Source organism: Elephas maximus, chromosome 2 (assembly GCF_024166365.1).
Source record: "Elephas maximus indicus isolate mEleMax1 chromosome 2, mEleMax1 primary haplotype, whole genome shotgun sequence".
Lineage (NCBI taxonomy): Eukaryota > Metazoa > Chordata > Mammalia > Proboscidea > Elephantidae > Elephas > Elephas maximus.
In genome coordinates this window covers 144,058,482-144,083,633 of record NC_064820.1, presented here as the reverse complement: position 1 = coordinate 144,083,633, position 25,152 = coordinate 144,058,482, and the positions used below count along the sequence as shown (strand labels likewise).

Below are 25,152 nucleotides of genomic sequence, written 5' to 3'. Positions count from 1 at the left end.
ACTGTTTTGTGCTTCAGTTTATCTGTAAAACGAGAAAATTAAAGCTATCTACTTCAAAGCATGGTTGAGAGGAGTAAATGTGGGCACACAATATTAAAAATGTGTTTGCTATTATTTCTCAAAATGTAGTATAACAACAGTTGCAACCAAAAAGAAAACGAGAAAGCTGACCTGCGCTAAAAGGAATTCTTCAGGTGGAAGAAAAGTTGTTCTAGATGGAATCTCAAAGATGCGGCAAAGAATGGAAGGCAAATAAAGTGGTAAATATGTGGATAAATCCAAACGAATACTGATTATTTAAACAATAGTAATGACTCATAATATTTAAAGATACACAAAATACATGAAAGCAATAGCACATAAACTGGGAGGGAGGTAAGTGGAGTTGCAGTGCATTGCCCATGAGGAAACTGGTAGTTTAGACTTCAAAAAGTCAGAGATAAAGAAAACATAAAACCACCATGCTAGTACAAAGACCAAAAAAGAATTTAAAGAACTTATCCAAAAAGTAACAAGTAGAGAAAAAGGAACACAGAACAGATAGGACAAATAAGGGTAGTAATAATGACAATATGATATTTACAAGAGATATCTAAAAATAAGAATACAAAAATGTTGAAAATAAAATTATGGAAAATAATATATAAGTGCTAACCAAAAGCAACCTAGTGTAGCTACATTAATATTAGAAAAAAATGATTTCAAGGCAAAACTTATTAGTAGAGATAAAGAAGATAATTTTTTTTTTTTTTTAAGTAATAAAGCCTCCTTCAATTAATCTGGAAAATATAATAATGATAAATTTGCCTTTCACTCACACAAACTTTCAATAAGAAATGCAAAGAGAAGGTTAAAATGAGGCAGTGCTGAGGTGTTATTTACCTTCTGTAACTTTCTTCCCTGGTCAGTCCCTAAGATATATTAATAAAATGCCATGTAGATAATCATTTTCTTTTGCTACAAAACTATACTTCAAACTGCAAGTTTACAAGGAGCCTGAAAAGATTTAAATCCTGACAGCAATAAGTGAAGTCAGTTTGTTGAAAGGTTTTTTTTTTTAATTCTACAAGAAATTCGTGCAATCCTGCAGAACCAACATCTGTTTAATTTAGAGAAATTTCTTTTCTTTTTTAAAAGTAAATGAAAAACTCCTTTGAATTATTTATATATTAATTTAATTTTCCAAAACATAGTCATAGGGTTTGCTTTGTCCTATTTAACTGTAATTGTTACACATTTACAAACTGAAACAAAAAAGGATAGTACAGAGATTTCAGTTAAATCTTTCCACGAATAAAACTGCTTTTTGGTTCACTGCATTTTCAAAGTTGATTATCATCGAGCCTGAATCAAAGTTGTGAACCACAAACCATTTGTTTCTTAAATAGAAAAAAAAAGATTAGATTAGCAAAGTAGTATTTTAAAATTTATCTTCACACAGCTGAATTTTAGTATAAACTTGTATATCAAGTCCCTTTCCATTATTTATTCTATTAAAAAATATATACAACTATGATGTTTAAATACGTATTCCGAGCCATATGTCCAAACACAAATATTTGGAAAATTCAAACTGCTGCAACAAATGATGACAGAATTAAAGAAATAAAATGAGCTACAAATTATAGGAGGAGGAAGGAAAAAAGAAAAAAAACCTGTTCTTACGTAACATTTATGTCCAAATACATATGTATATCCTAACATATATACACATACCCGGCTGAGTATAGACAGCCATCAAAATTTAACCAGTTACATACAGACTGGACTAAGCCCACACTATCTACAATAGGTAACAGTGGTGATTTCAAAAATTCTAATATATTTCAATAGTTTCATCAAAAATTATTTATGGTACTAGTCTAATATCATGAAGTTTTGAGAGGCACAAATTAAATGACTGCACTATCTATGCCAAACTGGGCACACTGACACCTGGCTGCTTAATTACGGTGCAGTATCAGTATCTGGATAGAGGCAACTAGAAAAGGGCATTTTACACATGCCCATACTTAGCAATCACATTAACGTTAATATTTAAAACTTTCAAATCTAAATACAGAGGGATACTTATAAAGCTGCATGACAACTCCCAGAACTTGGATAAATCTGCAAAATCTGAAACTTTAGTTCTTAATCCACTGATAGATATTATTTAAGGAGTAGCTATTTAGTCTTCAAAACTCTTAGAATTGAAGGATTGAAAACATGTTCATCCTTTGCTACACTGTGTCATTTGAAATTAGCAAGCATGACACCCTCGCTTAATTTTGCTCTGATAATCTCAACTCAATTTTGCTCTTACATGCAGAAATGTATATATGTATTTCAAGACAAATTAGAATCTGGAGTTAACTTCTGGTCAGTGGTGGTAAGTGATGACAGCTGCTATCCAACCAGCATTCTATGGTACCACATATCAGTCACTACAATATGACAGTCTTGTTCAGCACGTAGCACCTTAGGGTGGGGGAGGGGGCATGGCAGAAAAGCAGTTGCAACTTTTTTTAAACAACAAAATGCTTTAAAAATCTATACAATTCTGCATAATCTTGTATTCTATTCCAGAATACTTGGAACAAAATCTTATTTCAACTGGCTCAATCTATACAAGTAAGATACAAACACAGTCTAAACCTTATAATGTACAGAATATGCATTATTTAATACTCATCAAATGCAATACAATCAATGAAGATTATCAAATAAGAAATACATATATATAAGCATTCTAACTTTTTAAATCATTTTAGGGTTACTAGCCAGATTACAGAAGTCTCATGTGCAAGGCAACAAACAAACAAAAACCTAACATCTCAGTGCATCCTACCATTAGGATAAAATGTATGGCACTTATGTGATACTAATATTACAATTGTCAATTTAAGCTGGGAATGACTCAAAGACATTAAAACCACATACGGGTAAGAATCATCCAATTAAAATGTTAAATGAAACAGACCACCTTATTCCCCTGTAAAAGTACTGAAATACACTATGTGCAGATAATTCACTATAAATTTATCCATTTCATTTGCCCCTATTGTAGTGTCTTAAATTATTCTGTAATATTCTACCTGTTCTAACAGTCTGATTTTTAAGGCCTGTAAAAACTGTATTGTTATTGAAATATACTGTTATTCTGTGTGGTAAGAATGCCTTTTTGAAAAAATAACATCTGGTTATAAATCACAGAATAAACCCCAAAAACAAAATTCTGACACTTTCTAAACTAGTGAGAAATAAATTATACCATGATGTATCAAATTTAAAATTATAATATTAACTAACATTTCCACGGTAGACTTTTTTTTTTCTCTTCTTTTCCAAAAAATTAAACAGTGCAGAATAAGGTTTGAGCTATATTAGTCACATTTGGTTTTCTTAAAACACAAAACTTTATTCACCATAAACAATTAAAGGGCAATTTTCTTCCTCCACAACATATACAGACTTTAAACCTAAGGTTTTTAAAATATCAACTATCTATAAGAAAAAGTACTTTTAAATGGTTAAAAGGAATCAAATTACCAAAGTTTAGTGTGCAAAGGGTAGATACAAACAACCAAGAAAAGAGTAGATCACTGGTGTTGAATATTTAACATGAATAGCCCAAAATAAGTTCCAAAGTTTTTCTACTTTTACAAATTAAAAAAAAAAAAAAGTGTCCTTTCCAGTTTGGGGATACACATTGTATGTGCCCCCCAACAAGTATATGAGTAAGATTTTTAAAAATGTTGCCAATATTAAGTTCTTCAGTACCTAAAATCAATTAGAGGACAGCAATATTACAGTGGCAATGGTGCATCAATTCTCAAAATGTAGTTATGATCCCACACGAGTTGTGGTGGTTCTTTTATCTGAGAAAAAGCTTTTCAGAAGAAACACCTGCCCTATGCTAACCACCAGAAGAATGAGGGCTTCTCCTACTGACCAATAGGCCACTCTTGTATTTAGATCCTCTGCTCGGCTTCGGCCTTGAGCTTCTCTCAATCGGAAATGAGTCTGATAGTCGATGACAGACTTCAGAGCTTCATGAATTGAAACACAGGCAGATTCCATCTAAAGAAAAACACTTTCAGTTAGCTTCTTTAATGCTTTCTGTGTGATCCATCTAGCCGATTCATCTTTTGATCTTTTCTTTCAATTTGATCTCAATTCCTCATTTAATTAACATTCTACTAGACTGACACTCATTCATTCACTTATGCACTAGTTGTCCTATGAACGGGGCCTGGGTGGTACAAATGGTTAATGTGCTTGTTTGCTAACCAAAAAGCTGAAAAAGTTCGAGTCCATCAGGAAGCACCTCAGAAGAAAGGCCTGGCAATCTATGTCCAAAAAATCAGCCACTGAAAACCCTATGGAGCACAGTTCTACTCTGACACACACATATGGTCACTGTGAATCGGAACTAACTCCAGGGCAACTAACAAAAACAAGGGGACACTGGTGGTTCAGTGGTAAAATTCTTGCCTTCCATTTGAGAGACCCAATGCCATTCCTGGCCAATGTACCTGTTATGGACTGAATTACGTCCCCAAGAAATATGTGTTGCAAATTCTAACCTCTATGCCTGGTTATAATCCCATTTGGGAACGCGACTTGTCTGTCATGTTAATGTGTTTGTTATGTTAATGAGGCAGGATTAGTGTAGTGTATTATTTTGAGTCAATCTCTTTTGAGATATAAACCAAAAAAATCCACTGCCATTAAGTCGATTCCAACTCAAAGCAACCCTACAGGACAGAGCAGAACCACCCCGTAGGGTTTTCTGAGGAGCGGGTGGGTGGTGGATTTGAACTGCTGACCTTTTGGTCAGCAGCCATAACTCTTAATCACTGCACCGCCAGGGCTAGAGATTAAACAAGTAAGCAGAGTAGGGATGGGGGAAGACAGATGGCAAGTCACATGAAGACTGCCCAGGAGCAGAACCTCAGAAGAGACAAGTACCTCCCTCCAGAGGTGACAGGAAGAGAAAGCCTTCCCCTAGAGCCAGTACCCTGAATTTGGACTTCTGGCCTCCTAAACTGTGAGAAAATAAATTTCTGTTTGTTAAAGCCATCCACCTGTGGTATTTCTGTTATATAGCACTAGATAATTAAGATAGTACCTTGTGCACAGCCACCACTCATCTGTCAGTGGGGGCTGGCGTGCTGCTATAACACTGAACAGGTTTCAGCAAAGCTTCCATACTAAGAGTAGGAAGAAAAGCCTGGCTATCTACTTCAGATATCAGCCAGTGAAAACCCTATGGATTACAACAGAGCAATCCGCAAGTCATCATGGGGATGGCGCAGGACCGGGCAGCATTTTGTTTCACTGTGCATAGGGTCGCCATGAGTTGGAGGACTGGACAGCAGCTGATAACAACAACAAGGCTGATAGCTATAGAATTCGAGACTGGGCTCTTCAAAGAAGAACGAGGAGGAAGAGAATGGGCAGGTCAGTATGTTATACCACTAACAAGAGTATAAATCAAAGTTCAAGGTCTCAAAAATCAACAAATATGGCATAAAAATAGATTGAGTTAGTCAAAGTTAAATATTTTAAAAACAGGAGTAACATCGTTTGTTTAAATCCTTAGCTAACTTTTGAATCTGAAAGGGATAGATCAGAGTAGGAATGTCTTTTTTAAAAAAATATATTTATCAATTTTCTAAACAAGTGTCCTGTCTCATGTCAGTCAGCTAAACCTATATATATATATATATATATGTTACGACATACATAACATATCGTATCGGGAATATATATGTGTATTTTTTATATATACATACATATTCCCGATAGGAGGTAAGTTTCAGTTTCACTGTGTAATCAGTTTGTGAGTCTTCATCTGATAAAAACATACTTTTTATACATTCATTATATCACCTGCTTTGAAAAGGGTTATCTATTTTTTTTTAATCGCCAGAGTTTACTATTTTTCTTTGACTGAAAGTTTAATCCTGGTGATGAAATGTAAGCTTTATTATTGTATTACACTCATTTTATATCACAAACCACGTACTAAGAATTTTAAAAAGCCAAACCTGAGTTTGTCTTAAAGAATTAAGCAATATAGATATTAGGAAATAATTTACACATTTATTAAAGTCCTAGCAATGTAAGTATGAAAAAATAACTATAAAAATATTCAATTAAGAATGCTTAAAAAAAAGTGCGAGAAATTATGAGGTCTACACTTTGAATTTACCTATAGTATCAGAATAGTCAAATGTTTTTGTTGTTCTTGTTTTGCTTAGGTCCCTAGGAATGAAAGATTAGCAAAGCTGTGCTAAAATGAATGATTTCTAATTTGTGATAAGGGGCTAGAGAGAAAGGAACTGCTAGCATTTCTTTGCTTTCTATGTATTATAAAAATGGTATGGCCTAAGGATTCTCCTCCTGGAAAGTACTCATAAAAGTAAGGGCTTGACATAAACTCAGAATGTTTAAGGCTCCTTAAAGCCTGTCCATGGATGGGTTAAGAATTGCTGGACTAGAGGAAATCACAGAAATTAAGGGACTCGTTATACTGATTCATACAAATTTTGAGATATGGTGTTTCCTTTCTTTTGCTTTTAAAGTAGAAAATTTTCATATATATTCAAAAGTACAGAGATAGTACAATGAACCCTGATGTCAAAAAAACTATTAACATATGGCTAAATCTTGTTTCAGGTCCCTGGGTGGTACTGTTTGCATTGAACTCATCCGCCAAAGTTAGTGGTTCGAACCTACCCTGCAGAAGAAAGGCCTGGTGGTCTGTTTCTGTAGAGACTACAGCCAAGAAAACCCTATGGAGCAGTTCTACTCTGTAAACACGTGGCATCACCATGAGTCAGAACTGACTCGATGGCAATGGGTTTGATTTTTGGTTTAATCTTGTTTTATCCATATTCCCCATCTCATTTCCGTCTCATTGTAACCACTTTAAAGCAAATCTCAGATATTGTATTATTTCAGCTATAAATACCTTTTATAAAAAACCAAACCAAACCAAACCTGTTGCTGTCGTGTCAATTCTGACTCATAGCGACCCTATAGGACAGAGAAGAACTGCCCCATAGGGTTTCCAAGAAGCAGCTGGTGGATTCGAACTGCTGACCTTTTGGCTGGCAGCTAAGCTCTTAACCTCTATGCCACGAGGGCTCCAAATACTTTTACATTTTGTATTTATTTCTAAAAGATAACACTCAAAAACATATAACCCCAATAGCATTATCACACCTAAAATATTAGTTCCTTAAAATCAATTAATATAGCGTCCAAATTTCCCCAAATGTCTCAAAAGTTGTTTTCAAATCAGAATCCAAACAAAGCCAACTCAATCATTTGGCTGATTAATTACTATTTCTTTAGTCTTTTCCTTATCATCCATTAGTTGAAGAAAGTGGGTCGTTTATCCTATAGCATTTCCTACTGTCTGGATTTTGCTCACTCCATTCTCATGGTGTTCCTCTATCACTGTATTTCTTGTAAACTGGTAGATGTAAGGGCTTGATGGGATTCATGTTTAATGTTCTGGGTGAGAACATCTCATAGACAGTGTTGTGTACTTCTTATTATATAATATCAGGAGACACAGTGTCTGGTTATCTTTCCTTTTGTGAATTATCAATAGATTTAGATGATATCAGTCTGATCCACCTATTACAAAGTTTCCCACCAGCCTTTCACCTAATGATTTCACCAGTGACTGGTGATCACTGCCTACTCTAGAGCCATCAATTTATTGATGCTTAAAAACTGGTGATAGTAAAATTCCATAATTTATTCTGCATTTACTAGTTGGTAATTTTTTTTAATTTTAAAGTATGTATCCCTACTATATAAGACGCTTATTAGCTTTTTGGAAGTAAAAAATAAGACTAAAAGAGGATAAAATGCGATATAAATGATGGAGGCTAAGTGATACTAACTGCTTTATTACTACTCATTTCCTACATTTACCTACTTCAGTTTTTAGACCAAGCAGTTCTACTCTGACACACATGGGGTCATTTTTGTCAATGGAACTGACTGTTTGGTTTGGTTTTTACCTTCTTACGCAAGCAAAAATTCATGAAGGAATAGAGGTTAAGGTTTAAAACAATGGCCTTAGAGAAAAACTGTTTTACAAAGCAAAGTGCCTTTCACACAGGATCCTAAAATAAAGAGAACATTTCTAAAAGAGCATTTGAATACACCTAATACTTAGAAAAGGGTTATGAATTAGGCTCTTAAGCACTCTTAAAAACTACCTCTATTACTACACGACTTACATGACTTTGGCAAAGAGACTAAAGGAAACCTGGAAATAATAAAATACCAGTTTAAGGTTTTAACAAGTGGGTGGTAAAAAACTATTTTTGATGTCTTATTGAACCTTTCAAATACAATGTAAGCTCATATTGTATTTGAACTAGAAATAAAATAACCCTTATCATCATCTGAGCAGTGTCTGTTCATTGACTTTAAATTTCTTTTACTACCTTTCTCGAAGACCTTTGAAATAAGACCCAATTTAGCTTCCTTTACAATATTTGTTAGATAATTTACCATTAATCTTCAATATTCTACCTTAAGTTACAGCAAAAATTATAACCGAAGCTTGAATACTAAGTACTTATATAAAGACTACTCTGTGATATATACATATGCATATATAAAAGCATCATTTCTGCCTCCAGTTATACCAACCTGTTAAGTGAATTACTTTATATGGCCCTTCTGGCCATGGTCTTGTGACTCCCAAAAAATGACTGGGTGGGACAATGCAAACAAGGTGCTTGTGGCTAGTAATGTAAATACGGTGCATAGAACCCTTATGGGGGATGGATACATGCAAATAAGGTGTACAGAACCCTAACTAAGAAATTGTTTGGTTTTGCCACCCCCTAGGCTTAAAATGAGCAAATCCCAGAGGCTGGGAAAGGAACCTCGCTACCATCACGAAGCACAGCTAAGGGCAGAGCACATCTTTTGGATCCGGGGTCCCTGTGCTGAGAACCTCCTAGACCCAAAAACAGAGAGAGGTGTAACACTGGAGAAGGTGCCAGATGGTGAGAACCTGCAACAAGTGCAACAGAGAAACGGCAGCAACAGAGAAACGGCAGCAGCAGAATCAGAACACTGGTGTGAGATGGCTGGGGGCTTCCCATTCCAGGGAGGGAGGCAGCTACAGTTGGCTTGCCAACCCACAGAGCAGAAGAGATGATCACCTTTGGGAAGAAGGCTTGCTGGTTGAGTGGGGAGCCTCTGGGCACTTACTGGCAGCTAAAGAGTTTTGTAACACTTGCCCAACCAGGGCAGAGGCCAGCCAAGAGGAGGTCTGTCCTCAGGGGGAGTACATGGCAGAAAGAGAGACCTGCTTGCTTGCACAGCCAAGGGGAGCTAAAAGAGCTGTCCTACACTGAAGAGGGGAGGGGATGTAGTTTCCACCTCAGGGGAGACTTCCAGACTTTGCCTACATGCTTCCTGATCATGATCTTGAGTTGTACTCTGTTGCTTCCTTAATAACTCGCTTAGCTGTAAGTATGGTCTTTGAGTTCTCTGTGGCCACGGTAACAAATTATTTCACCCAGCAGGGAAGTAGAGAGTGCAGTTGGAGGGATGGCTGGTGTCAGAATTGGTGAGAAAGTTGGAAAGTAGAGTTATATCTGACCTCCACCTCATAGCAATCAGCCTTGGGCTGATGATGATGGAGATTTTCTTTCTTCCCCCTGAAGTCAGATGAGGTCTGATGCTACAACGCCATTTTTACAGTAGGGCAGCAATGTTCCTTCGTGAATTATAGAAACAGTTTCACAATGCTGGAGTTGTGATTGCCGAACCTTTGTAAATTTTCTTCCCTTATTGATGTTTTCTACCTTAACGATCTTTCTCCTTTTTAAGACTTTCTATACACTTAGAAGTTTGTAAAACCCTTTAGCACTGGTTTTCACTATAAAAATCTCAAGTTCTCTGTGAAATGCTTAATCTATTGTCAGAATTAAAATAGGTTTTAAAGACTGTTAGTATCAAACTTCTATGTTCATCAATGAGTTAATGCATAACATTATGCTTTTTTTCCTTTAAACATTCCAACATTATATTGCTGACTTCATATTTACCTGCGTAAGAGCACTGACTCGGTTCTCACTAGGAAACAAAGGTGGATCTTCCCCAACTTGAAAATCAAAATATACAGTTTTATGCGTGAAAGTTGAAAATTCATTGCTGAAGCAAAATTTGTATGTCCCATTTTTGGAGGCTGTGAAGGTAAAACTATCATATTGTTTCTTTGTCTCCTTGTATAACACATTGCCATCAGGATCTTCTAATCGACAATCTACATCGTAGTGACCTCCAGTAATCACCTATAAAAAAACAAACAAAAATGAAGAGATCACTGCAACTAACAAGTTGGCCAGGTTTCCTCTTAAAAGGGCAATAAGCATACAGACAAAGGACTTTTACTCTCACAGGCAATTTTACATTTTTTTATTTTCACCACTGGATAGGACTTGGGAGGCAGGTTTCAGTTCAACCCTTCCATAGCTTTATAGAAACTGAAAAGGTTTCCTCATTACAGGAAAGAAGAAATTCTAATTTACTGTTAACTAGCCAAACAATTGTACTAGTTAATGTGACACAGTTAATTTTATCTCCTAATTCTCCCAATGACCCTACAAGAAAGGTTTTTCTTCCCTATTTGACAGATTGAGAAATTTAAGTAACTTCCTGAGATTACTCATCTAGTAAATAACAGAGGTAGAACTTGAACTCCAAAGTTTTACTCTTAACAACTAAGATTATTACTATGTACTATTTTCCTTCCCCAAATTTTCTCATCTAGTTTCCTATTAGCACCATCCAAACACACTCATCAGGTAGTGTAGTTAGGTCGTAAAGTTGGTCAGTCCTCGGCATAACACCCCATGCATACTTCTACCATAGAATGTAAGCTCATTTTACTGCCAAATTACAAATAGGTTGTGTTTCTTAAATTCTTTTACATATACATATGATTTTATTTTGTTGTTGAGAATACACACAGCAAAACATACACCAATTCAACAGTTTCTTCATGTACCATTTTAGTGACACTGATTACATCTGAGTTGTGTAACCATTTTCACCCTCCTTTTCTGAGTTGTTCCCCCCTCATCAATATAAATTCACTACCGCCTATGGTTCCTATCAAATCTTTCAAGTTACTGTTGTCAATCTGATCCCATACAGATAGTTCTTCAAAGAGCATAATGCTCAAGGCAGACTTTTTTTTACTAGTTAAGCTAAACTACTGTTTGGCTTTAGGAAGACTTCAGGGGATACTTTTGGTTTAAGGTTTAAAGATTATCTCAGGGCAATAGTTCCAGGGGTTCATCCAAACTTCATGGTTCCAGAAGTCTGGAGTCCATGAAAATTTGAAATCCTGTTCTGCATTTTCTCCCTTTTGATCAGGACTGTGCTACAGAATCTTTGTTCAAAATGTTCAATAATGGTAGCCGGGCACCATCCAGTTCTTCTGGTCTCATGGCAAAGGAAGCAATTGTTCATGGAGGCAATTCGTCACACATTCTATATCCTCCTCCTATTCCTGACTCTCCCTCTTCCTCTGCTGTTCTAGGCGAATAGAGACCGGTTGTTGTTCCTTGGATGGCCGCCTGTAAGCTTTTAAGACCCCAGGCACTACACACAGAACTAGGCGGTAGAACAGAAGCACTAAACGTGTTATTAGGTCAGTTAACTGGGATGTCCCATGAAACCATGACCCTGAACCTCAAACCAAGTAACCAAATTTCATGAGGTGTTTGGTTGTACATAAGCAGCCTCAGCAGCTTTTTTTTTTTTTTTGATCATTGTTACAAATATATCTATCACATAACTTCTGCCAATTCAATCTTAAATTCTTTTATAAATCAGTTCTATGGAATTTTATACCTATTTTGTTTTGAACTACATTATGAGTTGAGGAGACTGCAGGCTTTTTTAAGACTGTATCACTTACAATCTTGTTTACAAATGAAACATAACTGATTAAACAATACTGCGCAACACCTGTGACTAAAGCAAAACCAAAACAGAACAAAGCAAGAGCAAACAAGTCTTCTGCCTGTCTGGAAAACTTGCATTTAAGGGCAGGCATAGTGAAGGGAAAGCAGGGAGTAGGTGATCAAAGGAGCACTGGTGGGACAGTGGTTAAAGCACTCAGCTGCCAACCAAAAAGACAGTAGATCAGACTCACTAGCTCACTAGCTACTCCATGGGAGAAAGACGTGGCAGTCTGCTTCCATAAAGATTTACAGCCTTGGAAACCCTATAGGCGCACTTCTACCCCGTCCTATAGGGTCACTATGAATCAGAATCCACCCATCAGCAAAGGGTTTGGTTTTGGTTCATGTGTAATCAGTTACAATTTGGCCATTTAGGTTGCAGAAATAAAGAGAAGGGAGAGATTTTTCCTGAGGTAACTGGACAAGCATTATGAGAGAGACAAGGGGAAAGGAATTAGAGGAGAAAGTCATTCTTAGATAAGAATTGAACAGAAAGAAAGAGGGAGAGTAGGGTATGTAAATCGATTTGAGAAAGAAGTGATAAGGAAGAGACACTGGGTTTAAGGGTTCCCAACCACCATGAGATTGGGTGGCACAAGTCTGTATTTTCAAGCTTGAACCCTCTTGGTTGGGCATATTAATGCTCTCTATCTTATCAGTAGAACAGAAAAGATCAAACTTTAGACTTCAAAGAATGATTGGTTATTTATGTGACCTTTTGCAACTTAAAATATATGATGAATAACTCAACTGTTACAAGATTATTTTGACAATTAAATGAAACATAATTATATACTTTGGAAACTATAAAAGATGTAAACACTAATATATAGTTATATAATGTTTTTACATAACACACAGTGTCTTATCAATTATGCATCTACCCTTTCCCCCAAAAGTCAATTGATCTTTCCTTCAAGTGAAAACACTTCATTTTGATACACCCAACTTTTTATACTTGACTGTCATACTTTGAATAATCAAATATGTATAAAACTGAATAGGACCAGAAATGACCACTGCCCCATTCCTCTCCCATTAAACTTTAAAACAGGTAACTTTACTTGTGTTAATGATACCCCTTTACAACCTGTCTAGCCACCCAAGATAGAAACTCGGGATCATTCTAAACTAAGTATCTCTACCTGTCCACATGATCATAGAAATCTCAAGCTGATCTTGCTGCTTCTCTTAAATTCATTCCATTCTTTCCACTTCTAATCCACAATCCACGCAGGACTACTGCCACAGTTTCTTAACAGGTAGTCCCACAATCCAATCTCTTCTCCCTCTAACCAGGGTTTTTCAACCTCAGCATTACTTTCATTTTGGGCCAGAAAATTCTTTGTTGTAGGGGGCTGTACTGTCCTGTTCATTGCAGCATGTTTAGCAGCATCCCTGGCCTCTACTACTAGATGCCAGTAGCAAGGAGCCCCCTACCCCCAATGCCATTCAACTGTGACAACCAAAAATGTCTCCAGACATCAAATGTCTCCCAAAAAAGAACCAAACCAAACCTGTTGCTGTCAAGTCAATTCCAACTCATAGCAACCCTACAAAACAGAGTATAACTGCCCCATACAGTTTCCAAGGAGCGCCTGGGGGATTCGCACTGCCGACCTTTTGGTTAGCCGCTGTAGCATTTAACCACTACACGACCAGGGTTTCCTCAAATGTCTCCAGGCATCACCAGATGTTTCCTGGGTGAGTAGGAGGAGGTGCCCCTCTTTCCCCTACCTACCCCCACCCACAGTGAAGAATCACTGCGTTTGCTTAAAACTGTTTGATAATTACCTGTGGCTTACAGCAAAATGCAAACCTGTTAACAATGGCATAACATTCCCCTGTTCCTCCTCTAGGTACCCACAGGATCTCTTTTATTCACAGCCTTGCTACTCTATGTTCCAAAAATACCAGACTATCAGAAGTTCTCTGAATGTCTATGCTTCATATCTGCACTAACAGTGGCAGCTGAACAGTTTTTGTTCGCTGAAGAAGAATCACACGATCCAAAATGACAATGCTTACAAATCTACACTTTATTACAGGAAAATATATGAACAACACTAAAGCAAGGCTATGCATCACCTCAAAGACTGTCTCACAGCAAGAGTTCTGGAGAGGTCAGGTCCAGGCTCCTTTGTCTTCCCTCTGTGAGGGCTGTGATGGACACACACACAGTCTCTCAAGATGAGGAACCACCCAAGTGTGCAAGGAACACAGAGAGCTCAAAATGAAGTCTTGACTAGGCTTTTTTTAATATTTTGCCGATCACACAGGCGTATTTCTGCTAAGTAACCAGTCTCAAGAGCAGAGCTCTTGCGGAGGGCAGGGGCGGGACTCACCTGGACCAGGTGCAAATCATCAATCCCACTATTATCAATAAACAATGTTGACGAACTGATACAAACTGTTCCTAAAGTCCTCTCACCCACAGTTACAAAGCAACGCTAACACTCGGTGTATTTCGTCCTTGGATCAGGGGCCAGTGCCAGGCACAAACTCCAGCAAAAGAGCTCAGGGTTAATTCCAAATTTGCTGGAATTAACTCTCACAACATAGCATATATGCCTGGAATACAGAGCCAAACCAAAACCCGTTGCTGCTGAGTTGATTCCCACTGATAGCGACCCTACAGGACAGAGTAGAACTGTCCCACAGAGTTTCCAAGGCTGTAAATCTTTACGGAAGCAGACTGCCACACCTTTCTCCTGTGGAGCAGCTGGTGGGTTCAAACTACTGACCTGGTTAGCAGCCAAGCACTTAACCACTGGACCACCAGGGCCCCTCTGGGATACAGAGCAACTACTATTTATCCTTCCAGATTCATCTCAAACATCGGCCTCAGTTAAATTTTCCCTGACAATCCTTCCTTCCTCTGCCAGCATGACACTTAGTGTGTACCGTCATTGTTGCATTTAACATTATATTGACACCTTACATTACAATCCCTGCTATCTCCTTTTCTGTCCCCTAGTCCTATTTCATGGAGTTAAGCAAGCCTAAGGGTCATTCTTAACCTTCTCTTTTTCATGTTCTGTAGACAAATCATCACTAAGACCTGTTTACTTTTCCTACTAACTTCTCTCCAATCCTTTCACTTTTCCCCTTTCCACTGCTAACACCTTACCCTGAGCCACTATCATCTCTTGCCTGCACCACAATAGCCTCCTAACCAGTCTCCCATCTCCACTCTGCAACACCTTACCATACAGCTACCAGAAATATTCTCATCATATCACTGCAAAATGCCTTAATATGACCAAAAAGGCCCTGCTGACATCCTAGCTCTCATCTTCCCCCACTCTTCTTCTGGCTTCTTATTCTCCAACCATATTATACAACCTCTTTATGGTTCTCACATTCCCAGTGCTCACTCTTACCACAAGGTCCTCGCAAAGGCTATTCTCTCTTCTCCCTTGTCAAAGTATTTATAACTCATCCTTTAAAAGCTCAGCTTAAAATCACTTTCTGAAAGAAGCCTCCATGGATTCCAAAAAACAGGTCACATATCCCCTATTTTCTGCTCTCAAAGCACAGTTTCGATGAATGAGCAGGTACTAATTAAGAAAAGAAAGATAGGAAGAGAGGTGAATCAAGAATGATGGCAGCAACCCTATCTGCTTTCATCACTTCTATTATCACCAGCACCTAACACTCAAAAGCTGATCAAATGTGTAAAATGAACCTACCAAGAAAAATGGAAACGGAGTAAAGATTGCTCTAGCTAATTTAAGAAACCACACTCTGTTAAATAAACTTTCTCTTTTACACAGTATCTAGGATCACAAAGGTCTCTCACTTATTACAGCAACTCTTTGGCAGGTGGTCATTCCGCCTCTAATGGAGCGCTCCCATGAGGAAGAGCGCATTTAACCAACAATTCTAATCTCAATGTAAAAACTGAAAAGCAGTGGAGTTAGATACCGGCATCACTTCAAAGGTGTTTCAAGTGGAGAAGTGGATCCGGTGTGGGAGGCTGACACTGGGCACTACAGAGCAGGAATAACTAAGGAGGATCTTTTAAGAAAACTCAATGGGCTTTAAAACGAAGGGCATTCGAGAATATAAAGAAATGTCATAGCTAGGGGAAGCATTTCTGGAATTCATATATCCTAATATCCTGTCTTAGGTGTTTGGAGCAAGAAAACCGAATGTCTGTTCCTATTAGCTCCCTAGAGATGCTTCCTGAACCTGCCAAAGAGCGGAAAAACACGACAGAAGAGGGACACCCCGCAGGATGCAGCTCTGATCCTGAAGCCGCGAGCTGGGACCCCGGGACTTCCAAGGCCCGTGGTACCTGGAACTCGAGGGTGCACTTAGTGCCCAGTGTGATGTCCTCGTAGAAGCACTGCTTGGCATTATCCGGCAGCTCGAAGGTGATCTCAGAGGCGTTGCCGAGCCCCGGCACCAGCAGCAGCAAAGCTAGCAGCCTGCAGCCCCAGAGGCCCGCGGAGGCTGCCCAGCGCTGCGCAGACCCAGACCGCGGCATCCCGAGGCGGCGGCGGCAGCGGACTCAACGAAGCTGCGTGGAGACGCGGGGTCAGGTACGCGCGGCAGTCACTGCGCGCTGCAGGCCTCAGCCCGGGCCTCCCGGAGAAAACGCACAGCAGAACCGGCAGAGCCGCTCCGAGTCTCGGGGAGATTCAGGATGAGGAGCGAGCGGCTGGGACCGGGTGAAGGGCGTTGAGGGCCTGGGGTCGCAGCCCGGGAGCGACTTAAAGGCGCGGAGATAAAGCCGGAAGAAACCAACCGGAAAAGGCCTGCGATGGCCGGAAGACAAGATGAATGCTTCGGGAAAAGGGGCGGGGCCTGAGGCACCTGCTTTAGCGACCCGGATGTGCTCTCCAAAGGGTGGAGAGGCGTTGGAGTGTGTACGTGGAAGTCCGCGAGGCGTCGGCTCTGCCTCCTCTGCAGCCGCGGACAAGGGGCGGGGCCAGCGTGGTTAGCGTGGCACAGCGTGCAGTAGCAGGGCGGGGAGGCGGGCCCACGGAAGGGGCGTGGCCTGCTAGTGTAGCCCTGGGGCCAGCGCCGGTAGGAACCGCATCGTCAGCGAGAGAAGGAGAGTCGGCTTTTGTCTCTGAAGAGCTGAGCTCTGGGGAAGCTACAAGAGAGCAAAGAAGAGTTTATTTTGCCCTAAGGGACTAATTACTAGCGGTAGAGCGCTTTGCAGTTTGCGGAGTTTTCTCAATATTTGGAACTCAGTATTCGGGAGAAACAATTTATCAGGGAGCGCTAATTCTGGGACTGCAGGATTTCTAATCCCTCCTTCGCCACTTTCTAGCTGCGGGACCTTGCGTCAATTGCTTAATTTCTCTGCCTCTTTTTCTTTACATCTGTAAAGTGAGGATAATAGTAGCTACCTCAGAGGAGGATTATGAGGTTTCAGTATTTGGAAAAAGCACCTAAAAGAGTAGTTGGCACATCATGCGCACCAGATAAACTTTTGTTAAGTAAAAATAAACATCCAGTGAGCACTGCTTATCACTAGGCACTGTGCTAAGCGCTTCACATGTTATTTCATTCGATCCCTCGAACAACTCTATAAAAAAAATAAGGTAGGTATTATGCCTATTTTATGGAAGGGGAAACCTAGAAATGAATTAGCCAGTGATCACACCGCTGGTATGTGTTGGAGTGCTTGATAAATAACCAAAAAAAAACTCGATGGGCATCCAGTTGATTCCGACTTATAGTGGCAGTATAGAACAGAGAACTGGTTCATAAGGTTTCCAAGAAGCGCCCAGTGGATTCTGAACTGCCACCCACAGAGCTCTTAACCACTGCGCCACCAGAGTGGTGTGTAATTATAGCTAACAGGTGTTGATTTTTTTTACAGTACATGGTACATTTTCTCATGCATATAAGCATGAATTAGGCACTATCATTTCTTCTTTATAAATGACCACAGTGTGGCTCTGCACCTTAAGATGGGCAGCAGAAGGTGAGTACAGGTTTTATGAGAAGGAAGTAGAGGTAAACGGGCAGGAACGAAGCAGGGAAACCTGCGGTGTTGAGGCGGGCGGCAGGGAGGTCATGCGGGGCTGTCCCGACCCCGAGCTGCCTGGGCGCGAATGCGGGCATGCGTGCGCCTGCGTGCGGATGTGTTGCGTGACAGGGCCGGCAGGAGTTGCCGGGCTGTTCAGCGGACCCCTAGCGGCCTGGGGCGCGTAAAGCCTCCGGCGCTGGGGAAAGAAATGAAGACGACTTGAGGCCGGAGTCCTCAGTGACACAGGAAACAACCGATTGCCTGCGATCGATTCCGACTCATAACGACTCTGTAAGACAGGGTAGAACTAACTGCCCAGTAGAGTTTCCAAGGAGCGGCTGGTGGATTCAAACTGCCAACCTTTTGATTAGCAAGCCTGAGCTCTTAATCAGCACAGAGGAGAGAAGAGAATTATGGGAGACTGAGCCTTCTTGAAAACTGGGCCGGAAACAGAAGCATTATTTGTGTGGGTGAGTGGAAAGCAAACTAGATTTGAAAGAGAAAACCTGAGTTCTGTTTCTAACTTGGTAGTTCCGTGACTTTAGGCAAATAACGTTGCTTTTCTAAACCTCAGTTTCTTCATACATACAATGGCAATGAAAAAAAAAAAGATTAAAACCACAATGCAATTCATTACACACCACCAGATAGGCAAAATTTTTAAAGTGTAGCAATAGCAAATATTCGCCAGCATATAGAGCAGCAAAATCCCACAGACATTGTTGGTGGCAGTGTAAATCGGTATAACTGCTTTGGAAAACAATGTGGCATTATCTACTAAAGTTAAAGACATAAATCTGTATTTATGTATAAACCAAAAATAAAAACCTGTTACCACTGAGTCAATTCTGATTCATAGCGACCCTATAGCATGGTAGAACTGCCCCCATAGGGTTTTCAGGGAGCAGCTGGTGGACTCGAACTGCCAGCCCTTCGGTTAGTAGCTGAGCTCTTAACCACTGCACCACCAGGGGCTCCGTATCTATGTAGAGAGCTAGATGTGTTGTTGTTGTTAGGTGCCATGTGGTCAGTTCCAACTCATAGAGACCCTATGCACAGCAGAATGAAACATTGCCCAGTCCTGCATCATCCTTACAATTGTTGCTCCTGGAAATTCTGCTTTAGAATTAAAAAACAAAAACCCGTTGCCATCTGGTCGATTCCCGGCAACCTGGTGTGTTTCAAAGTTCTCTCTAAAGTTTACAAGTCTGTGATCTTTTGAAAGCAGATTGCCAGGCCTTTCTTCCCGGCCCCTTGGGATGTCTTCTAACCACTAACCTTAGAGTTAGTAGTCTAGCATGAACTGTGACACCCAGGGACTAATTTTATATATATACTTTGGAGCAGTAGTTTTCAAATTGTTGCCCAAAGACTGCTAGGGGTTTAAAAACTTTTCAGAGATCTGTGATGTATCTGTCTGAGGCTGGATTTCCATCATATATTTCAACCAAAATAACATAAGGGGTTGGGTGTAAAAGTAGATGAGAATCAGCTTTTCTAAGAAAACATACGTTAAAGGGATTTATAAAAGTGTGAAACAATGCCACTCTTCTCACCGAATTTTTATTTGGAAAATATAGTTATTTTTCACAAAAATGGGTTAATTTATATTAACATGTGTATCGAGTTGACTTGGGTCTTCCAAAAAGATATGTCCAACTCCTAAGTGCTGATGCCTATGAATGTGACCCTATTTGGAGATAGAGTTTGTAGATGTAACTAAGTTAAGAATCTCAGGATGAGATTATCCTGGACTGAGGGCGAGCCATAAAGCCAATGACTGATGTCCTTATAAGAGAAACAAGAGAGATGAGTGGGACACACGGACAGAACACAAAGAGGGGAAGGCCCTGTGAAGACAGAGGCAGAGATTGGAGTGCTGCATCTGCAAGTCAAGGATTGCCTGCAGCCACCAGAAGCTTGGAGAGAGGCACGGAACAGATTCTGCCCCGAAGCCTCCAGAAGGAGCCAACCCAGCCAACACCTTGATTTTGGACTTCTGGCCTCCAGAATTGTTAGAAAATAAATTTCAGTGGTTTTAAGCCACCCAGTTTGTGGTAATTGGTTATGGCTGTCTCAGGAAACTAATACAACAGGTAATGGATTTATTATTTTAAATGAATTACTTTATAAACATTTTTAAAAGTCTCAGGATTCAATAAATTTTCTTTTACTTTTTTTTTTTTTTTAATTTAATTTTTGTGATTCTGAGACCAGAAAAAATTGAGAGCTACTGCTTCAGGGAAATTCATGCACCAATATACAAGAATACTTAAAGTTTAGTAATCGTCCCAAACTGGAAATTCCCCAAATACCCACAAATTTGGGTATATTTATAAAACAAGGCCTAACATAGCAATGAAAATGAACAGAGTATAGTTGCAACATGAGGGAACCTCTCAAACATAATGCTGAGCAAAAGAACCTAGACAAAAAAGTCATACAGAATAAAAAGGCTGGCAATAGGCAAAACTAAGCAATGCTGTTTTGCGTAGTATGTAGTGAAGCTATACAAAAAAGCAAGGGGATGGTTGTCTCAAAAGTCAGGATCATGGGGAAAGATGGGGTAATAAATGAGAAGCCACATAGGGTAGAGAAAGTAGGAGCTTTTGAGGTGCTGCTAATGACCTAGGTGGTAGTTACATGGGTGTTCAGCACTTCATAATTACTTGTCCAACTGTATATATGTTTTATGTATTTTTCTGTAGGTATGTTATATTTCACAAAAGAAAAATATTAGTATGCTGGGTGTGTCAGTTAGCCACTATTGTGGGAAAAAATTAATTAAAATGTGTAGCTGAAAACAATGTGCATTTATAGGTCAGCTGGGTGGTTCTGGCCTCAGCTGTGGTCAGCTGTGTGTTGAGCAGGCAACTTTGCTGATCTTGGCTTTCTCATATTTTGGTGGGAGTGCTAGCAATAAGTTGGTCTAGGGTAGCCTTGGTTGGGACAACTGGAATCTCTTCCATGTAGTAGTTTCTCATCCTCCAACAGGCTGTTTTGGCTTGTTCCCATGCAAGCTCTCTTGAGGTCTAGGCTCAGAACTAGACCCTATCATTTGTGCTTCATTCTCTAAGGCAAAGGAAGTCACAAGGCCAGCCCAGATTCAAGGAGTGGGGAAATAGATTTCCCTTCTTGATGTGAGGTGCTGCAAAGACATTTTATCAGTCAGGATTCCATCAGAGAAGCAGAACCACTGGGAGGAAAAGATATATATGTATATATATATACACACACACATTTATAAATACATATGTGTGTCTGTGCATGTGTATATATAGTTTTTGTTTGTATATATATAAATAAGGAGTTGGCTATAGCAGTTTGACTTTACTAATTGTAGTAGCTGGTTAAATAGTCTATGGGAGGCTCTTGCTTCTGTGTCTGGTGCTAGACCCTGAAGTCTGCACATAAGGCGGTCAAGAAGGAAAGATGGACATGAAGTAGGAGAAGAAAGAGAACTGAAACCTGCGAGGATGGGCTGTAGCCCACATTCATTTCTCACTGCCTCCAAGCCTCCAACTTCAGTGAAGGGTGATCTGCAGGAAAAGCTGGCTGTCTTCATGTACCTGGTCTGGTGTCAGAAAAGCATCAAGCATAAAAAGGAACATCACTGCTACTATATCACTTCTGCCTTTCAAAAACTCTTGTGGTTTACTAATCCCCGACTATGTAAGGGACAGAATTCTAGGAAACAGAAGTTCCATCTTAGCTGAATTATCACAATACAAATCCACCACAGACACTTTTTTTTTTTAATTGTGCTTTAGGTTAAAGTTTACAGCTCAAGTTAATTTCTCACACAAAAATTTATACACATATTGTTATGTGACATTAGTTGCAATCCCTACAGTGTGACAGCACACTGCCCCTTTTCTGGGCTTTTCGTGTCCATGCAATCAGTTCCTGTCCCTTCCTGCCTTCTTATCCTGCCTACGGAGGGGAGCTGCCCATTTGGTCTCGTGGATCTGATTGAACTGAGAAGCACACTGTTCATGAGTATTGTTTTATGTTTTATAACCCAGTCTAGTCTTTGTCTGAAGAGTGGGCTTTGGGAACGGTTTTAGTTCTGGGTTAACAGAGTGTCCAGGGGCCATGGCTTCAGAGGTTCCTCCAGTCTCAGTCAGACCACAAAGTCTGGTCTTTTTACGCGAATTTGCGTTCTGCTCCACACTTTTCTCCTGCTCTGTCGTGAACTCTCTTTTGTGTTCCCTGTCAGAGTAGTCCTTGGTGGTAACCAGACACCATCTAGTTCTCCTGGTCTCAGGCTAATGGAGTCTCTGGTTTATGTGGCCCTTTTGTCTCTTGGGCTAATATTTTCCTTGTGTCTTTGGTGGTCTTAATTATCCTTTGCGCCAAGTGGTTTGAGACAAATTGATGCATCTTAGGTGGCTCCAGATGCTACTCACCAAAGTGGGATGCAGAACATTTTCTTAATAAACTTTGTTCACCAATTGAGCTAGATATCCCCCAAAACCGTGGTCCCCAGACCCCAGCCCCAACTACTCTGACCCTCAGAATGTTTGGTTGTGTTCGGGAAACTTCTTAGTTTTTACTTTAGTCCAGTTGTGCTGACTTCCCCTGTATTGTGTGTTGTCCTTCCCTTCACCTAAGATGATTCTTGTCTACTATCTAATGAATTCCCCTCTCCCTCCCTCCCCACCCTGTTAACCATCAAAGAATGTTTCCTTCTGCTTTTAAACCTTTTCCTGAGTTCTTGTAATAGTGGTCTCATACAATATCTGTCCTTTTGAGACTAATTTCTCTCAGCATAGTGCCCTCCAGATTCATCCATGTTGTGAGATGTATCACAGATTCATCATTGATCTTTATCGTTGTGTAGTATTCCATTATGTGTATGTACCATAATTTGTTGATGGGCACCTAGGTTGTTTCCATCTTTTTGCTATTGTGAGCAGTGCTGCAATGAAAGTGGATATGCGTATGTCTATTCGTGTGTTGGCTCTTCTTTCTCTAGGATATATTCCAAGGAGTAGAATTGCTGGATTGTATGGAACTTCTATTTCTAGCTTTTAAAGGAAGAGCCAAACTGATTTCCAAAGGGACTTTACCATTTTACATTCCCACCAGCAGTGCATAAGTATTCCAGTCTCTCCACAACCTCTCCAACATTTATTATTTTGTGTTTTTTGGATTAGTGTCAGCCTTGTTGGGGTGATTCGTAGTTTTGATTTGCATTTTTCTAATGGCTAATTTGGTGTAGTAGTTAAGTACTGTGGATGCTAGCCAAAAGGTCAGCAGTTCAAATCACCAGGCACTCCTTGCAAATTGTATGGGGTAGTTCTGCTCTGTCTTATGGGGTGTCTGTAAGTTGAAATCAAATCGATGGCAGTGGGTTTTTGGAATGGCTAATGATCTTCAGCATTTCCTCACGTATCTGTTAGCCACTTGAATGTCATCTTTGGTAAAGTGTCTGTTCATATCCTTTGCCCATTTTTTAATGGAGTTATTTGTCTTGCTGTTGAGGTGTTGCAGTATCTTGTAGATTTTAGAGATTAGACCCTTATTGGATATGTCGTAGCCAAAAATTTTTTCCCAGTCTGTACGTTATCTTTTTACTATTTTGGTTTTTTTTTTTTTTGATGAACTTAAGCGTTTGATTTTTAGGAGCTCCCAGTTATCTAGTTTTTCTTCTGGTGTTTGTGCATTGTTAGTTATGGTTTGTATTCTATTTATCCCATGTATTAGGGCTTCTAGCATTGTCCCTATTTTTTCTTCAATGATCTTTATCATTTTGGATTTTATATTTAGGTCTTAGATCCATTTCGAGTTAGTTTTTGTACATGGTGTGAGGTACAGCTCGTTTCATTCTTTTGCAGATGGATATGTAGTTATACCAGCACCATTTGTTAAAGAGACTGTCTTTTCCCCATTTAATGAACTTAGGGCCTTTGTCAAATATCAACTGCTCATAGGTAGATGAATTTACATCTGGCTTCTGAATTCTGTTCCATTGGTCTGTGTATCCATTATTGTACCAGTACCAGGCTATTTTGACTACCATGGTGGTATAATAGTTTATAAAATCAGGCAGTGTGAGGCTTCCCACTTTGTGCTTCTTCAGTAATGCTTTCCTTATCTGAGGCCTCTTCCCTTTCCATATGAAGTTGGTGATTTGTTTCTCCATCTCATTAAAAAATGTCATTGGAATTTGGATCGGGATTGTGTTGTATCTGTAGATCACTTTGGGTAGAATTGACTTTTTCACAATGTTGAGTCTTCCTATCCATGAACATGGTATGTTTTTCCACTTATGTAGGAAAGCCTGGTGGCATAGTGATTAAGAGTTACGGCTGCTAACCAAAAGGTCGGCATTTTGAATCCACCAAGCACTCCTTGGAAACTATATGGGACAGTTCTACTGTGTCCTATAGGGTTGCTATGAGTCAGAATCGACTCGACGGCAACGGGTTTGGTTTGGCTTTAGGTCTCTTTTGGTTTCTTGTAGTAGCATCTTGTAGTTTTCTTTGTATAGGTCTTTCACATCTCTGGTTAGGTTTATTCCTAAGTATTTTATCTTCTTGGGGGCTATTATAAATGGTATTGATTTAATGATTTCCTCTTCGAAGTTCTCTTTGTTGGTGTAGAAGAATCCAACTGATTTTTGTATGTTTATCTTGTATCCTGATCCTCTGCTAAAATCTTCTATTAGTTCCAGTAGTTTTCTTGAGGATTCTTTGGGGTTTTCTGTGTATAAGATCATATCATCTGCAAATAGGGATACTTGTACTTCTTCCTTACCAATTTGGATGCGCTTTTATTTCTTTTTCTAGTGTGATTGCTCTGGCTAGGACCTCCAGCACAATGTTGAATAATGCTGAGTGGTGATAAAGGGCATCCTTGTCTGGTTCCCAATCTCAAGGGGAATCCTTTCAGACTCTCTCCATTTAGGATGATGTTGGCTGTTGGCTTTGTATAAATGCGCTTTATTTGTTGAGGAATTTCTCTTCTACTCCTATTTTGCTGAGACTTTTTATTATCATGAATTGGTGTTGAACTTTGTCAAATGCCTTTTCTGCATCAATTGGTAAGATCATGTGGTTCTTGTCTTTTATTTATATGATGGATTACATTGATTGTTTTTCTAATGTTGAAGGATCCCTGCCTACCTGGTATGAATCCCATTTGGTAATGATG

General features: G+C 39.6%; 1 protein-coding gene across 1 annotated transcript; it reads right to left on the bottom strand.

Annotated features, from left to right (window-relative positions):
* Window positions 1-1,171: 1,171 nt before the first annotated feature.
* On the bottom strand, window positions 1,172-16,855 carry TMED7 (transmembrane p24 trafficking protein 7). Its single transcript, XM_049873630.1, has 3 exons — window positions 16,306-16,855; window positions 10,080-10,325; window positions 1,172-4,062 (listed from the first exon to the last, which is right to left on the bottom strand). The coding sequence occupies exons 1-3, from the start codon at window positions 16,495-16,497 to the stop codon at window positions 3,826-3,828; spliced, it is 675 nt and encodes a 224-aa protein (XP_049729587.1). The 5' UTR covers window positions 16,498-16,855; the 3' UTR covers window positions 1,172-3,825.
* Between the last annotated feature and the right edge of the window lie 8,297 nt (window positions 16,856-25,152).

Excerpts from the sequence above, each read along its gene's own strand:
- TMED7 (XM_049873630.1), bottom strand. The coding sequence starts at position 16,497 with ATGCCGCGGTCTGGGTCTGCGCAGCGCTGGGCAGCCTCCGCGGGCCTC. Across the intron at positions 10,326-16,305 it reads AGTGCACCCTCGAGTTCCAG|GTGATTACTGGAGGTCACTA; the intron begins GTACCACGGGCC and ends GTTTTTTTATAG. Across the intron at positions 4,063-10,079 it reads GAGTCAGTGCTCTTACGCAG|ATGGAATCTGCCTGTGTTTC; the intron begins GTAAATATGAAG and ends GTTTTTCTTTAG.